Source organism: Musca autumnalis, unplaced genomic scaffold (assembly GCF_047663935.1).
Source record: "Musca autumnalis isolate F117 unplaced genomic scaffold, ASM4766393v1 scaffold_2, whole genome shotgun sequence".
Taxonomy (NCBI): domain Eukaryota; kingdom Metazoa; phylum Arthropoda; class Insecta; order Diptera; family Muscidae; genus Musca; species Musca autumnalis.
This window is the reverse complement of record NW_027411755.1, coordinates 6413837-6431937: the sequence shown is the minus strand read 5'-3', so window position 1 is coordinate 6431937 and position 18101 is coordinate 6413837. Positions and strand designations below refer to the sequence as shown.

Here is an 18101-nt window from a genome sequence, read left to right as displayed (position 1 = left end):
ATTTTGCTCAGCTCTGACATAGATGGTCAAAATTACTCTTAAATATTTTTAAGGGAAAAATAAAACAGCGTTTTTGTTAGAATTGTTTTACTTTTTTAATATTTTTAACACACAGACGGCATCTAAACAATTACAAAAAACGATTTTATTACAAATAAAATAACAAAAATAAATGTTTCATTACTTATTTCAACATTTTTTAAACATTAATGTTGTCTAAAATCGTCCACAATGCAAATTATTAAAAAATATAAAAAAATTGCATAAACTGTTAATTGTTTATGGATCACAAAAAACTAAGAGTACGTTTTCACAATTTGCTAGCACACAGGCGCACAGTGTCACGACCGTGGCCAAAAATGGTAAAAACTAAATACTTCGTTGAACAAATTTATTGATGGGAAGTGATAGAAAACATATTAATTAAGAAGAATCTGAATTTTGGTACTAATACGTGAAGTAGTTTTTGCTATATGAGGATTTAAATACGACAATTTTAGTTAATACGTATTTTTGTGTTTTTTTTTTCTAAAATTAATAAATTATATTATGCGTTAATATTTAAAATTTAAAAGTAACGGTCGCTGCAAAAATGGTTCCTAAGTTCTCCTGGGATGTAATAAACTTGGCTATACTTTTGTTTGCATGTAAATATTAATCATATGGTGTTTACATTTACCCAAACATTTATTACTAAGTTTATTAATTTTCTGAAGCAAATTTTAAATTGAGTGGAGTGGGAAAAAAATTGTATAAAAGTGTATATCGATATTTTTTGCTGTATGAGTAGTAAAAAGTGAGTACTTCAAATATATAAAGGTCCCAGCTGCAGAGGTTTGCAGACGAATGTGTCATTTCTCTTTTTCGGCGACCACCTCACTGAGAGGATACCCCCTTTTTTAACAAATCGTTTTGCGGTGTTGGCTATAGCGCGAAAACGAATGAACCGATCATCATATATTTTTGTGGGCTTATTAGGTACCTAATAATCTTGCTTTCAAACGAAAGAATTAAAAAAAAAAACAAATTTTAAAAAAAAAAATCGAATTTTTACAAAAAAATTGACAGTTTTTTGACCACTAATCGGTCAAAAATTTTTTTTTAAAGGAAAGTTCTCATATATAAAGACAGGAGTTTGATATATTCAATATGCTCACAAACAATATGAAGACTAAACACCAAATTTCAGTCATATCGGGTGGATATTGAGGCCAAAACACTCAAAATACCGAAATTGAGGAGGCACGGTTCTATGGGGGCTATAGGAAGACGAGGACCTATACCGACATATTTCTGGTGGAAGGTTATAAGTCCCCCAACGGAGACTTAATACCAATTTTCAGCCATTTCGGTGTGATCATCGGGCTAAAACCTCCAAAATACCGAAAATTGGGAGGTACCGTCCTATGGGGGCTATATGAAGGCGTGGACCTATGCAGACAAATTTCAAGGTGAAGGTATAATGCCCACTACGAAGACTAAATACCAAATTTCAGCAATTTCGGTGTAATAATGAGGCTAAAATCTTAAAAATACCGATAATCGGGAGGTACCGTTGTATGGGGGCTATATCAAAACGTGGACCTAAGCCCACAATTCTCTGTTGGAATGTTTGATACCTCTGCCGAAGGCTAAACACAAAATTTGAATACTTTTGGTCGGTCATTGTGTCTAAAAAATTCAAAATACCGAAAATCGGGAGGTACGGTTCTATGGGGGCTATATCAAAACGTGGACCGACCAACCCAATATTTTGTCCTGAATATTTCAAGTCAATAATAGGTACGTGTACCAAAATTGATGCACCTACGACAACTCCTTCTATTTTTGGCCACAGTTAATATGAACTCGCGACATTGTGAGGCGTGCTCACCCCTAGTCTATATCAAAAGTTGCAACAGTTTTTACGAGTCGTCTAGAGTGATTTCATTGAAAAAATTTCATGAAATTTTGCGTTCTTAGGTCGAGTCACATACTAAAGCAGTTTTATGAAATTGCTGTAGTGGGCAACTCTACCTAAGAATGCCAAATTTCATGAAATTATTTCATTGAAATCGCTCTAGTGTAGACCGGGACTAAGAAATATGAATATTTTAAAGAATATATTTTCATCGTTTGTAAAATAAAATTTAGTATTTAAAGATTATTTTTCAGCGTTTATAAGTGATGTGGATTTTTGAAGAATATTTTTTCAGCGAACCTAATAGACGTGAATTTTTAAAGAATATTTTTCAGCGTTTTTAAGAGCCGTGGATTTTTAAGAATATTTTTCAGCGGCTATAAGAGACATGGATTTTTAAAGAATATTTTTTCAGCGTCTATAAGTGACGTGGATTTTTAAAGAATATTTTTTAGCGTCTATCAGAGACGTGGATTTTTAAAGAATATTTTTTAGCGTCTATAAGAGACGTGGATTTTTAAAGAATATTTTTTAGCGTCTATAAGAGACGTGGATTTTTAAAGAATATTTTTTAGCGTCTATAAGAGATGTAGATTTTTAAGGAATATTTTTTAGATTTTATAGAATATTTTTTCAGCGTCTATAAAATAAAAAATGTCGATTTTTAAAGCATCCGGCATGTTCTGAGACACACTTCACCTCTCATTTCACGCCTCAAGCTTTTTGTTCATCCACTTTACGCTTATTTTTCGAGTATTTTATGGATGGACTAGGGTGTAGTGTACTCTTCCTTTTAAATACCCTAATGAATCTTAGCCCCTAGAAAGAAGCAAAAAATAGGAGTAAATGGGGTGGACAAAATGCTTGAGGCGTGAAGTGAGAGGTGAACTGTGTCTCAGAACATACCCGAATATTTTTTCTGTGTATATAAGACACGTGAATATTTTACAGCGTCTATAGGAGATGAGAGAGGATATTTTTTAAAGAATATTTTTTCAACGTCTATAAGAGACGTGGATTTTTAAAGATGATTTTTTCAGCGTCTATAAGAGACGTGGATTTTTAAAGAATATTTTTTCAGCGTCTATAAGAGACGTGGATTTTTAAAGATGACTTTTTCAGGTTCTATAAGATACGTGGATTTTTAAAGATGATTTTTTCATCGTCTATAATAGACGTGGATTTTTAAAGATGATTTTTTCAGCGTCTATAAGAGACGTGGATTTTTGAGGATGATTTTTCAGCGTCTATAAGAGATTTTTAAAGAATATTTTTTCAGCGTCTTTTAGAGATGTGGATTTTTAAAGAATAGTTTTTCAACGTCTATAAGAGACGTGGATTTTTAAAGAATATATTTTTAGAGACGTGGATTTTTAAAGAATATATTTTCAGAGACGTGGATTTTTAAAGAATATATTTTCAGAGACGTGGATTTTTAAAGAATATATTTTCAGAGACGTGGATTTTTAAAGAATATATTTTCAGAGACGTGGATTTTTAAAGAATATATTTTCAGAGACGTGGATTTTTAAAGAATATATTTTCAGAGACGTGGATTTTTAAAGAATATATTTTCAGAGACGTGGATTTTTAAAGAATATATTTTCAGAGACGTGGATTTTTAAAGAATATATTTTCAGAGACGTGGATTTTTAAAGAATATATTTTCAGAGACGTGGATTTTTAAAGAATATATTTTCAGAGACGTGGATTTTTAAAGAATATATTTTCAGAGACGTGGATTTTTTAAGAATATATTTTCAGAGACGTGGATTTTTAAAGAATATATTTTCAGAGACGTGGATTTTTAAAGAATATATTTTCAGAGACGTGGATTTTTAAAGAATATATTTTCAGAGACGTGGATTTTTAAAGAATATATTTTAAGAGACGTGGATTTTTAAAGAATATATTTTCAGAGACGTGGATTTTTAAAGAATATTTTTTCAGCGTCTATCCACATCTCTTGGATGATAAACGCTCTAGAAATCAAAAAGTTAAAGATATTATTTTTATATTTTATCCATTTTCATTTATTTGATTAAACTTTTTATCTTTTCTTTTCCGTTTTCTTTTCCCAAAAAAGAAGTTTCAACATACATTCAAATTTTCCAACAAAATCTTAGATTTATAAATATTAAATAGTAGTAATTCTAATTAAAAAACGCTTTCTTACATAACTAATGAGCATAGGTTTGACATGGTGCTGAGGGAGTTGTTGTGGCCCCCACTAAACCCGAGCTACGGCTTGACATTTGATCGTAGGCATAGGGGGATATGTATGATGAGGTTGTTGTAGAACCATTGTAATCATAGACGGACGAATGATGATGTGGATGGGTTTGTGCTGCAGATGGTGTGTGTGAATGATGGTGATGATGATGGGAGTGGGAGTGTAACGAAGAGGCTGGAGAAGTTGATGCGGTTCCAGTGTCATAATAATTACTAACACCACCATATTGGTGAGGTATATTCCCCGAGGTGGCATTAGCACTAGCTGCTGTTACATTGGCAAAATAGTTAGCACTACCAGGATAATGCTGATTGGTGGTGGTATCATAGTTATAGACCCCCGCTGCTGCTGGTGGACTTGGCTCCACATATTTCTCTTTCGACTTTTCCATTTTTGTTGGACGTATGGCGGAGTTATAGTAACACGACTCATAGGTGTCATTGGGTGAACGTGTATTACTCGGCGGTAGCTCTGTATATGCCGTTGTTGCAATTTCTGATTGATTGATTTTACTGGGTTTAATTTCATGGCTTGTGGAATCCATAATATGAGGAAAATGCTTCAATTCCGCATAATTTATGAATTCCGGCTCATTGTTTCCTGCTTCCGCGGAATTGTTGCCAGGTCGTAATGTGGTACATTTTAAATCTGAATAATTGATATATTCGGCAGGTTCACTTGTGGAATGTTGTTCCTGGTGTTGCTGCGAGGTCGTTAAATGTTTGGTATATACGCCATAATCATAAGCTGCAGCAGTTTGATTGTAGTTCACCGTTTCACAATTGTTGTTGTAACACAAGGACGTTTCACTGGGATAGTTGGTAGGTAGGTTTGCCGCAGCATTGTGATGATGATAATGATGATAGTTGCTAGCCATTACTTTCGAATCCTCTTGTGGTACATTATAGTGGTGAGGCCCATGTATGGCCATATTCGGTGATGAAGCTATACAAGAATGCTGATCGGAACTGGATTTGGGTGAAGAATTCACAGATGCATTGGTTGTTAAGATGGGAGCTGCAGGAGTATGATAAATTGGATAATTGTAGGTTATGTGCTGATGATTTACAGTGAGCAGAGCTGTGGGTGGTGGAGGCTCACATTTGGGATTGACATTTTCAATGGCATTATAGACATTATGACTGTGTACGTAATTTGGATGAGAAGCTGCGGCAGTCAGGCTGTCGTAATGATTCAGTGGCGTAGAGGTGTAGTTTAATGTCGCATTATTCGCCAAAGGATCCAAGACGCAGGTGCACTGGTTCCTAGCAGAACATTTGGTGCAAGCTGCAAGAAAAAACAGAAATGGGTTAAGTTGTATTCTCTTAAATATATTTTAATAAGAAATAACCATTAAATTGATAAATCTCCAAGGCTGTGGTATGCGTAATGGGTGCCGCGCCCGCCGCTGTTTTGCTAGAACGTTTTAGAACCTTGTTCAGAAAGCTATTGTGGGCCTTCATTTGTCTTAGACTTGTCGTTAAACCACTGCCTGCCAAGCCACCAGCCTTTTTGCTACCCCTCCCACCAGTAGCATTCGGATTACGCGGCACCGTTGATACTCTGCCAAACGCCCTCTTAGATACACTTGAATTTTTTGGTTCCGGCTTTGGATGATCATGCACACCCTTGGCTTGAAAGAATATCGCATTATTGGAGTGACGCCAAAAATGTGTTACCGGATAACCACAATGTCCTCGACAGGGTTTAATTTCCAGTCTACCACCACGACATGTTTTATTTGGACAAGCTTTACCTTCCTGCTTCCGCCTGGCCTTATCACAAATGGCTGGACGTAAATTGATTTTATTACCATTCGGTAGGGTACAATTTTGCGAACATACCAAAACACCCAAACAACTTTTCTTCAAAATATTTACATTGTGATTGTTGGTGTTGCGCATTGCCCAACCGGAGATGTGTTTCTTAGCCTCTTCATTGTTAATCGGGTAGATGAGTCGTACATGACCATCGGTCCATTCACTGAACTCATCAAAATCGGTATCTGTAACTTGTGGCACAACCGCATCATTGATATCCCAGTCTCGTTTCGATCGGTTGTGACCACCCATATTCATCTGTTGCTGTTTGCGGGAATTGAAACAATAGGCATTTCTGAAAAGATATAAAAGTAGGAGAATTAAATTAATAAAATTCAAATTCTAAAGGAGTTTATTTGAATACCCTCGTTAGTATAAATGCTGAGGGTATAAAAAATGTATCAGTCAGTCTTGCCGACAGATGTATACCCTCAACCTGTGACTGTACCAAAAATAATAGTAGGAGTGGTGGACCAAAATGATCTCTAATTTTAAAAATAAACAGAATTTTTGTAGGTGACAAAAGAAGATTTGCAAGTTTTAGGCGTATTTAAATAGGTACCATGATTCCACCTACAGACCTAATCAACACAATACGAGTATGCATAGAATAAAATTATAAAACTGCAACACAGACTAATATTTTAGAGACATGTATGGAAGAGTTGCCTTAAATATTGGAACAAATCGGGGCCCATGTCTCAGGAAGTATTTAATGTCTTCTCCTAAAAAAAAAACAATTTTGTAGTCATGATTACAAGTGAGAAATGGCCTTTAATTAAATTAAAGTACATAAGCGGTGGAGGTACGCACCGACATATGTATGTTGTCCAAATCCAGTGATGCCCGATATAGCCCTTTTTGGAACTCGATGTGCGTTTGAAAGAAATATTACGATGTGCAAATGTTGGACAAATGTCAGTCACTCTTTTCGATTACGGTTACCACCAGTCGTTTAAGCTGATCATCATAGCATTTTGTTAGAAGTTTTGGACCATTATGTCAGGAAGCATGGACTTGCCAACAGAACACATTTTATGGCTGTAAACAGACTTGAGGTGGTCCTATTACCTTCAATACAATTTTTAAAACGAAAATTTGTACCTTTGGGAGAGAGGTGCCCGAAAGTGCTATAGACCCTCTTGAAACATGGACATTTTACTATGCATGAAGTTTCGGCCAAATCAGATACTCCATTCGTAAGTAATCGTGCTCATCAGTTATTGTAGGTGCTATTATTAGAGTTCTTAAATTAAACTTGTGTGGGAGATACCCAATGAAGTGGATGGTAGATAAAGACCCTATTCGAACCTGATACATGTCAGGAAGAAATATTATGAGGAACAATTTTTGAGCAAATCAGTTGATCCGTTTGAAAGTTATCGTGCGCACCATTTTAGCTAAGAATTTTGAACTTTTGAGGGTCACTTTTCTCTAGAAAAATCAGTTCAGCCAACTCTTTGGACAGAACAAATCTATTCAACCAACTTTTTCTATAGAAAAATTTAATTTAGAAAGAATTTCTATTGAAAAAATCATTTCAGCCAAAATGCTTTATAGAAAATAAATATTAAAATAAAATAAATATTAAAGCCTGACTATTTTGAAAAACAAAATAGAAAATAAAAATATATATAAATGTAAATTAAGCCAACTAGAAAAAATTAATTCATGTAACTTTTTCTATAAAAAAGTCAATTCAGCAAAAGTTTTCTATAAAAAAAACAGTTCAGTCAATTTTTTATAGATAAAGTTTATTCCGACTACGTTTTCTATAAAAAATGGACTTAGGCAAAAATTTTTCTATAAAAAGGAAAATTTAGCCAACTAGAAAACAAAAACAATTCTAAAGAAAAAAAGAATTTATACAACTTTTTCTCTTGGAAAATTGAATTCAGAAAGCTTTTTGTAGCAAAAAAGTCAATTCAGCAAAAGTTTTCTATCTAAAAAACCCAATTCAGCTACCTTTTTGCATAGGAAAGGGTGAATTTTGGAAACTAAATTAAATTCATCAAACTTTTCCTATATAAAAATCAATTCAGCAACCTTTTCTAGCGAAAAAGTCTATTCAGCCAACTCTTTCTGTAGGAAAAGTCAATTCAGCCAAATCTTTCTCTGGAAAAATTCGACTAACTTTTTCTACAGAACAAGCTTATTCAACCAACTTTTTCTTAGTTGGCTTTTCTATAGAAAAAGTAATTCAGGCAACCGTTTCCATTGAAAATTCAATTCAGCTAAGTTTTCCTATGGAAAAGCCAAGTTTTCCAATAGCAAAAGTCTATTCAATTCTATAGACCAAGTCAATTCAGCCAAGTTTTTTTAAAGAAAAAGTTAATTCAGCTAACTTTTTCTATAGAAAAAGTCAACTCAGCAAAGCTTTTCTATAGAAAAAGTCAATTCAGCTAACTTTTTCTAAAGAACAAGTATATTCGATCATTTTCTTTCTGTTGAAGGAATCAATTCAGCCAACTTTTTCAATTCAGGAAGTTTTCCTATGGAAAAAATCAAATAATTTTTTCTATTAAAAAACTGTTCATTCAAGTTTTCTCAAAGAAAAAGGCCAATTCACTTAATTTTTCTATAGAACCAGTCAATTCAGCCAACTTGTTCTATAGAAATATCAATTTAGTAACTTTCTCTATAGAAGAAGTCAATTCTGCTAACTTTTTCTATGGACAATTTTAAGTCAATCAAGTTTTCTAAGAAAAGTCAATTCAGCCAACTTTTCTAATAGAAAATGTCCGTTTTATCCCATTTTTTCTATTGAAAATGTAACTTCAGCCAAATTTTCTATAGAAAAAGTTGACAATCTAGTCTATAGAAACAAAGAAAAAGAAAAAAAGACAAAAATTCTAAAGAAAAATCAATCCGGCCAACTTTTTCTATAGAAAAAGTCAATTCAGCTAACTTTTTCTATAGAAAAAGCCAATTGAGCCAACTTTTTTATAGAAAAAGTCAGTTCAGCAAACTTTTTCTGTAGAAATATCTGTTCAGCCAATTTTTCTATGGACAAAATCAATTCGGCTAAGTCTTCTATGGATACGTCAATTCAGCCTAAATTTGTTATAGAAAAAGTCAATACAGCTAACTTTTTCTATAGAAAAAGTAAATTCAGCAAAGTTTTTTTATAGAAAAAGTCAATTCAGCTAACTTTATCTATAGAACAACTCTATTCAATAATTGTTTTCTATTAAAGTAGTCAATTCAGCCAATTTTTTCAATTTATGTAGTTTTTCTATGGAAAAAATTAATTCACTTCTTTCTATAAAAAAAAAAAACAAATCAGCCAAGTTTTCCTATAGAAAAAGTCAATCCAGCCAACTTTCTGTAGAAGAATGCAATTTTCAGCCAACCTTTTCTATAGAAAGTCATTTCAGCCAACTTTTTATATAGAAAAAGTCAATTCAGCCAACCTTTTCTATAGAAAAAGTCATTTCAGCCATTTTTCCTATAGAAAATGTCAATTCAGCCATCTTTTTCTACAGAATAGATCAATTCAGCCAACGTTTTCTATAGAAAAATCAATTCAGCCAATTATTTTCTATAAAAAGTCAATTAAGCCAACTTTCACCCAATTTTTCTGTAGAAGAATGCAATTTTCATCCATTTTTCTATAGAAAGTCAATTCAGCTAACTTCTTATATAGAAAAATCAATTCGGCTAATCTTTTCTAAAGAAAAAGTCACTTCAGCTAACTATTTCTGAAGAAAATTCAATTCAGCTAACTCTTTCTATAGAAAACGTCATTTCAGCTAACTTTTTCTATGGAACATGTCAATTCAGCTATCTCTTTCTATATAAAAAGTCAATTCAGCTAAATTTTTCTATAGAAAGTCAGTTCAGCCAACTTTTTCTGTAGAAACATCTGTTTAGTCAACCTTTCTATGGAAAAAATAAATTCAGCTAACTCTTCTATGGATAAGTCAATTCAGGTAATATTTTGTTTATAGATAAAGTAAATTCAGCTAACTTTTTCTATAGAAAAAGTCTATTCAATATTTCTTTCTATTGAAGTAGTCAATTCAGCCAACTTTTTCAATTTAGGTAGTTTTTCCACGGAAAAAAATAATTCACTTCTTTATATAAAAAACAATTCACCCAAGTTTGTAAATTAAACTAACTTTTCCTATAGAAAAAGTCAATCCAGCAATTTTCAGCCATTTTTTCTATAGAAAAAATCAAAAAAACGGCTAAAATGACTTTAAAAGGTTGGCTGAATAACCTTTTAAAGTCATTTTAGCCGTTTTTTCTATAGAAAAGGTCGATTCAGTCATCTTTTTCTACAGAAAAGATCAATTCAGACAACGTTTTCTATAGAAAAATCAATTCAGCCAATTTTTTTCTATAAAAAAGTCAATTGAGCCAACTTTCACCCAATTTTTTCTGTAGGAGAATGCAATTTTCAGTAATTTTTCTGTAGAAAGCCAATTCAGCTAACTTCTTACATAGAAAAATCAATTCAGCTAATCTTTTCTATAGAAAAAGTCACTTCAGCTAACTATTTCTAAAGAAAAAGTCAATTCAGCTAACTCTTTCTATAGAAAATAGCATTTCAGCTAACTTTTTCTATAGAATATGTCATGCCAACTAACTTTTTCTATAGAAAAAAATCAATTAATGAATTATTTTATAGAAAATCAAACTTTTTTGTGGAAAAAGTCAATTCAGCCAAACTTTTCTATAAAAAAGTGAATTCAGTCAATCTATTCTATAGAAAAATTCAATTCAGCCAATTTTTTTTTATAAAATAAGTTCATGTTCTTATAGAAAATGTAAATTCAGTGAACTTTTTCTGTAGAAAAAGTGAATTCAGCCAATTTTGTCATTAAAAAGTGTCAATTTATCTAACTTTTCCTGTAGGAAAAGTGAATTCAACCAATTTTTCTGTAAAAAATGTCAAGTCAGCTAACTTTTTCTATAGAAAAATTTTTTTTAACAAAAACTTTTTATAGAAAATGTCAATTCAGTGAACTTTTTTATTGGAATAGTGTATTCAGTAACTTTTTCCATAAAGTCAATTCAGCCTACTTTTTCCTTACAAAACCCCGATTCAGCCAGCTTTATCTTCACAAAAAGCCAATTTAGTCAACTTTTTCTATAGAGAGAGACAATTCAGCCAACTTTTTCTATATAAAAGGTCGATTCAGCTAACAATTTTTATAGAAAAAGCCAATTCAACCACCTTATCCTTTATAAAAAGTCAATTAAGCCAATTTTTTCAATAGAAAGTGTCTATACACTTGACTTTTTCTATAAAAAAGTGAATTCAGCTAACTTCTTCTATAGAAAATGTCAGGTCAGCTAACTTTTTCTATCGAAAAATTCAGTTCAGTAATTTTTTTATAGAAAAGGTTTTCTCATCAAACTTTTTTTATAAAAAATCAATTCAGTCAACTTTTTCTAAAGAAAAAGTCAATTCAGCAAAATTGTCTTTAGAAAAAGTCAATTCAGCAACTTTTTTGTAAAAGAAACAATTAAGCAAACATTGTCTATAGAAAAAGTAAATTCAGCCAAGTTTTCCATAGAAAACAGTCTATACGGTCAACTTTTTCTTTAGAGAAGTCAACTTAGTTAACTTTTCCTTTAGAAAAGCTAATTCAGCAAATTTGTTTCTCATCACAAGACATCCCATTTAAGACTGCAAGCTGATATTTTGTTTACCATTTGAAGACATTCGATACTAGAGGAAATGAAAAAATGTTAATAATAAAGCAGCATCTTCCCTAATTATCGTATTAGTACTTCCTCTATGACACCTGATGGAAATATGATGACCCTTTTAACTTTCTCTAAATATGGAAAGTGACAAAAGTCTTATCAATGATCTTCGTCTATGGGTTTAGGCCCAAAAACTTAATGTGCAAATGTTTTAATTATTGAGGAAATAATATCTTAATAGGGAATCAAATGACCACAAGTCATACGGAAGATGGCCAATTGAAGATATTTCCTAACACGACTAGCAATTCCTAACGAAATTTCTCTTTGGGGAGTCTCTTTATGAAGAGGAATTTGATCCCACCTGGTTTTCTTTTAATGATAATCATCGTTTAATCAAAATAAAAAATCTACTTGTGTTACAGTATCGACCACCAGGTGTAAAGGGTATGGTTGGTGGTATTTTTTTTTTTCACATTATGACCCTTTTGTAATATTTAAAATTTTTTATGGCTCATATTTTTAAAACAAAACGTTATATATTTCACAGCTCAACTGAGGTTAGCTTGGCACACTTTGTTTAGTAATTTGTCTTACATGATGCTCCATCAAAATATTATGTTTGGCGTTAAGGCCATAATTAGCAATAAAATAATAGACAATGGCTTTCTAGAGTATCCCATGGAGTTAAAACGCAAAATAACAATTTTAAGAAATAATTTGTGGATGGATCCACATATCAATGGATTTTTTTGTTTCTATATAGAATTAAATCAGCCAAGTTCTAAGCTAAGTCAGCTAACTTGTTTTTATAGAGTTTTTTTGTTAATTAAGTCACTTTTTCCAAGAATATGCGAATTCAGACGACTGTTTTAAATAGAAAAACCCAATTTAACTCACCTTTGCCATTGATAGAATCAATTCAGCAAACTTTTCCAATTGAAAACCCAAAATCAGCTTTTATATCTACTGAGCCGAAGGGCCATTTGTTACACTTTGATTCATCACCACCTATCTGTAATATTTATTTCAAGCCTAGATTTTATTGGAATGTTTATGATTTGTTTTGACGCTTGTGATTCGTTTCGTCTTCTTAAGTTTGTTGTTGTTGGTGTTTTTTATTTCTTTTCAAACTAGACATAAAAATTATTTTTATTATGGATACTAGGAAGTCAGCAGGTTATTGTTACGTTTTGTAGGGCAAATGCCACAAAACAAAATCGAAGTGTGGTCCAAAGATGAACAACAACAACAAAAATATGGCTAAGAAAAATATTGTTGAGGCTGCAGCATCTTCCCAAATATTTTAAGGCCTAAATCTCACGAAGAGGAGATTCATATCAATCTGCTTAGGTGCTGTCTGCGTTAATGACTCTCGTTTTGGTTTCATTACTGTTGTCGTTGTTATTGTTTCTGTGCGGTGTTAGCCTACCTATGTTGTAAATATATTTGTCTGTCTGTCCGTCTGTCATTCCATGTGGTCGTTCAGCTTACTAGGTTTTCATTGCATGTCTTTAAGTGTTGTTTTTTGGATTGTTGGGTTGGTTGGTGGCGTTAAAACCTTTGTTTGACTAATGTTTGTTGTTGTTATTCTCGTTGTGGATAGTTTTAATTAATGTATCTATTTTGTCAATAACTCTATGGATGATTATGTTTTTTTCCTCTGAGGAATCAGTGAACACTGGAGAGCATTGGCATATGCAAAGGCGGCTGACTTTTTTTATGTTTTCTTATGAAAAAAGTCACTGAATTGGCTTTTTCTATAGAAAAGGTTGGCTGAATTTACTTTCTCAATAGAAAAAGTTGGGTGCCACCGTGGTGCAATGGTATGCACACCCGCCTTGCACACATAAGGTCGTGGGTTCGATTCCCCGGCCAGGCAACATCAAAACACTTTTCAACGGTGGCAAAATACCCCTCAGTAATGTTGGCGACATTTCTTGAGTATTTCAGCCATGTAAAACTTCTCTACAAAAGTGGTGTCTTAGACACGCCGTTCGGACTCGGCGATAAACTGTAGGTCCCATATCATTGAGCTAATATGAATCGGGGTGCACTCATTGATATGAGAGAAGTCTCCCTTGTCCCTTATGGGATGTTTGTGGAACAATTATTATATAATAGAAAAAGTTAGCTGAATTGACTTTATCTATAGAAAACGTTAGCTGAATTGACTTTTTCTATAGAAAAAGTTAGCTGAATTGACTTTTTCTGCAGAAAAAGTTGGCAGAATGGATTTTTTCTATAGAAAAAGTTAGCTGAATTGACTTTTTCTATAAACAAAATTTTGGCTGAATGGACTTATCCATAGAAGTGTTAGCGGAATTGATTTTTTCCATAGAAAAGTTGGCTGACAAACGTTTCTACAGAAAAAGTTTGCTGAATTGACTTTTTCTATAGAAAAAGTTTGCTCAATTTTTTTTCTGTAGAAAATGATAGCTGAATTGACTTTTTCTATAGAAAAGTTGGCTGAATTGACTTTTTCTATAGAAAAAGTACGCTGAATTGACTTTTTCTATAGAAAAATTTATCTGCATTTACTTTTTCTATAGGATAAGTTGGTTGAATTTACCTTTTCTATAGAAAACATTTGATGATTTGACTTTTCCATAGAAAAATTTGGCTGAATTGAGTTTTTTACAGAAAAAGTTGGCTGAATTGATTTAGAAAAAATGACTGCAATTGCATTATTCTACAGAAAGTTGGCTGGATTGACTTTTTCTATAGGAAAAGTTAGTTGAATTTACAAACTTGGCTGAATTGTTTTTTATAGAAAGAAGTGACTTCATTTTTTCCATAGAAAAGCTACCTAAATTGAAAAAGTTGGCTGAATTGACTACTTCAATAGAAAAAAAAAATATTGAATAGACTTGTTCTATAGAAAAAGTTAGCTGAATTGATTTTTTCTATAAAAAACTTTGCTGAATTTACTTTTCCTATAGAAAAAAGTAAGCTGAATAAACTTTTTCTATAGAAAAAGTTGGCTGAATTGACTTTTTCTTTAGAAAAAGTTAGCTGAATTGACTTTTTCTATAAAAAAATTTTGGCTGAATTGATTTATCCATAGAAGAGTTAGCTGAATTGATTTTTTTCCATAGAAAAGTTGGCTGAACAGATGTTTCTACAGAAAAAGTTTGCTGAACTGACTTTTTCTATAGAAAAAGTTTGCTGAATTGACTTCTTCTATAGAAAAATTTGCCGAATTTATTTTTTCTATAGGAAAAGTTGGCTGAATTGACTTTTTCTATAGAAAAAAGTTAGTTGATATGACGTTTTTATAGAAAGAGTCAGCTGAGTAGAATTTTTCTGAATTGTAGAAAAAGTTAGCTGAATTGACTTTTTCTATAGAAAAATTTATCTGAATTTACCTTTTCCAGAGGAAAAGTTGGTTGAATTTACCTTTTCTATCGAAAAAGTTGGATGAACTTACTTTCTATAGAAAAATTTAGCTGAATTGACTTTGTATATAGAAAGAGATAGCTGAATTGGCATGTTCTATAGAAAAAGTTAGTTGAAATTACATTTTCTATAGAAGCTGAATTTCAATTAGCTGAATTTACTTTTTCTTCAGAAATAGTTAGCTGAAGTGACTTTTTCTATAGAAAAGATTAGCTGAATTGATTTTTCTATATAAGAATTTAGCTGAATTGACTTTCTATAGCAAAATGACTGAAATTGTATTCTTCTACAGAAAAATTGGGTGAAACTTGGCTCAATAGACTTTTTTATAGAAAAAAAATTGCTGAATTGATATTTCTATAGAAAACGTTGGCTGAATTGATCTTTTCTGTAGAAAAAGATGGCTGAATTGACCTTTTTTATAGAAAAAATGGCTGAAATGACTTTTTCTTAGAAAAGGTTGGCTGAATTGACTTTTTCTATAGAAAAAGTTAGCTTAATTGACTTTTTCTATAGAAAAAGTTAGCTTAATTGACTTTTTCTATAGAAAAAGTTAGCTTAATTGACTTTTTCTATAGAAAAAATGACTGAAAATTGCATTCTTCTACAGAAAGTTGGCTGGATTGACTTTTTCTATAGAAAAGTTAGTTGAATTTACAAACTTGGCTGAATTGTTTTTTTTTATAGAAAGAAGTGAATTCATTTTTTCCATAGAAAAGCTACCTAAATTAAAAAAGTTGGCTGAATTGACTACTTCAATAGAAAAAAAATTATTGAATAGACTTGTTCTATAGAAAAAGTTAGCTGAATTGATTTTTTGCTGAACTGACTTTTCTATAGAAAAAGTTTGCTGAATTGACTTCTTCTATAGAAAAATTTGCCGAATTTATTTTTTCTATAGAAAATGATGGCGGAATTGACTTTTTCTATAGAAAAAGTTGGCTGAATTGACTTTTTCTATAGAAAAAGTTGGCTGAATTGACTTTTTCTATAAAAATAGTTGGCTGAATTGACTTTTTCTATAGAAAAAAAGTTAGCTTAGTTGACTTTTTTATAGAAAGAGTTAGCTGAGTTGAATTTTTCTGAATTGACTTCTTCTACAGAAAAAGTTAGCTGAATTGACTATTTCTATAAACAAATTTATCTGAATTTACTTTTTCCATGGGAAAAGTTGGTTGAATTTACCTTTTCTATAGAAATAGTTGGATGATTTGACTTTTTCCATAGAAAAAATTTGCTGAATTGAGTTTTTCTATAGAAAAATATGGCTGAATTGAGATTTCCTATAAAAAAAAGATGGCTGAATTGACGTTTTCTATAGAAAAAGTTGCCTGAATTGATTTTTGTCTACAGAAAATTGATTTTTTTCTATAGAAAAATTGCTGGAATTGACTTTATGTATAGAAAAGGTTAGCTGAATTGACATTTTCTTTGGAAAAAGTTAGCTGAATTGACTCTTTCTATAGAAAAAGTTAGGTGAATTGACTTTTTCTATAGAAAAAGTTAGCTGAATTGACTTTTTCTATAGAAAAAGTTAGCTGAATTGACTTTTTCTATAGAAAAAGTTAGCTGAATTGACTTTTTCTATAGAAAAAGTTAGCTGAATTGACTTTTACGGTAGAAAAAGTTAGTTGAATTGACTTTTACTATGGAAAAAGTTGGCTAAATTGACTTTTTCTATGGGAAAAGTTGGTTGAATTGACTTTTTCTACAGAAAAAATTGGCTGAATTGTCTTTTTCTCTAAAAAAGTCGGCTGGATTTACTTTTTCTTGATGTTTTGACTATCGCTATAGCAAAATTTGTTTAAATTGACTTTTTCTATAGAAAAAGTTTGTTGAATTGACCTTTTCTACAGGAAAAAACGATCTGAAATGCTGAATTCATTTTTTCTGTAGAAAAAGTTTGCTAAAATGACAATTTCTACAGAAAAATAATAAATTTTAAGAGACAGTCAAACTATCTTATGTTAAAACTCTGCTTCAAAACCCCAAAATTCTCAAGTGAAATACGTACCTTTCCATTTTCAAAACGTCACTAGTGTTAATATTCAATTTACTCTCTCTCTCTTTACTGTTAAAACTAATTTTACTACTTGCCTTCAAATAATGTTATTTAGAATATTTGTAATTTTCATTCTCATTTAATGTTTGTTCTTGTAACATTCCTTAGAGGATTCCTTCTCTTCAGGGCTGCTAATAACCCTGCTGCCTAATTCTCCTCATTCGGAGTTTAGTGTTTTTTTGGTCAAATGGTAAATAAAGATTTTATCCATTGATAATGTCATAGTTTAGTGTTGTGATCTTTTCCAAAACACACAAACATAATAAGTTTGTCACCTCTCTTTATGATTAACCATTGTTGTTGTTGGTTGGTTGGTTGTTTAGATGTGATCTTTTTTTGGTTGGTCAGTAAGTAAAATTGATACCCATTCTTTTTTCTCAGCTAAAGAAAATTTGGTTAGAAATTTCTTTATTTTCTTCTTTAGTGATTCTATTGTGTGTGTGTCTGTCCATCCAATTGACCATAATTTAGGGTTTTGACATCATAATGTGTTATCAATGAGTAAATTATGTTTTCGTGTTGTAGTTTTCTGTTGGTTGTTCTTGGTTTTTTATTGAAATGTTTCTATGATAGAGTTAATCGCTTTTGTTTGGGAAATCTTTGTTAGCCTTTGATTTTGTGGGGTTTTTATGCATTTAATACGAATGCTGTTCAACGTGTGAGGTCTAGAAGGGCATTTGGGAGGGCTGGATTAGATGACATTTAGTGAGTTGACTTTAACACTTTTGATAAATTTATTAAAGAAATAGCTTTATTTATTTTGTTATTTTTGTTGGGGAAAGTATGGGTATGAGAGGTAAGAGTTTGTCACTTTTTTTCTTATCACACCGGTCATGTCTAGCAAATTAAAAAATATATTTCTTTGTGGGGAATCATCCTCGGCTTTATTGAAACATAAGTTAATCGGTGGTATGGTGACTGATTGATGAATCAATCAATCCTATCCATGTTAAAGGCATTATATCATAGTTATCCATTTAGTTATTCATATTTTATAATTTGTGTTGATTTCTTTGACGCTTAATCTGG

At 31.6% G+C, this 18101-nt stretch overlaps 1 protein-coding gene across 3 annotated transcripts in view; it reads right to left on the bottom strand.

The window, feature by feature from the left end:
* Positions 1–3864: 3864 nt before the first annotated feature.
* The window catches only part of gcm2, a 153228-nt gene continuing 138991 nt past the window's right edge, over positions 3865–18101 (bottom strand). For all 3 annotated transcript variants that reach the window (XM_073966790.1, XM_073966788.1, XM_073966789.1), the window contains 2 exons: positions 5485–6248; positions 3865–5420 (listed from right to left, as the gene is read on the bottom strand). In XM_073966790.1, coding sequence (XP_073822891.1) covers positions 4081–5420; positions 5485–6211 — 2067 coding nt within the window. In that variant the 5' untranslated portion in view covers positions 6212–6248 and the 3' untranslated portion in view covers positions 3865–4080. The remainder of the gene's footprint in view (positions 5421–5484; positions 6249–18101) is intronic.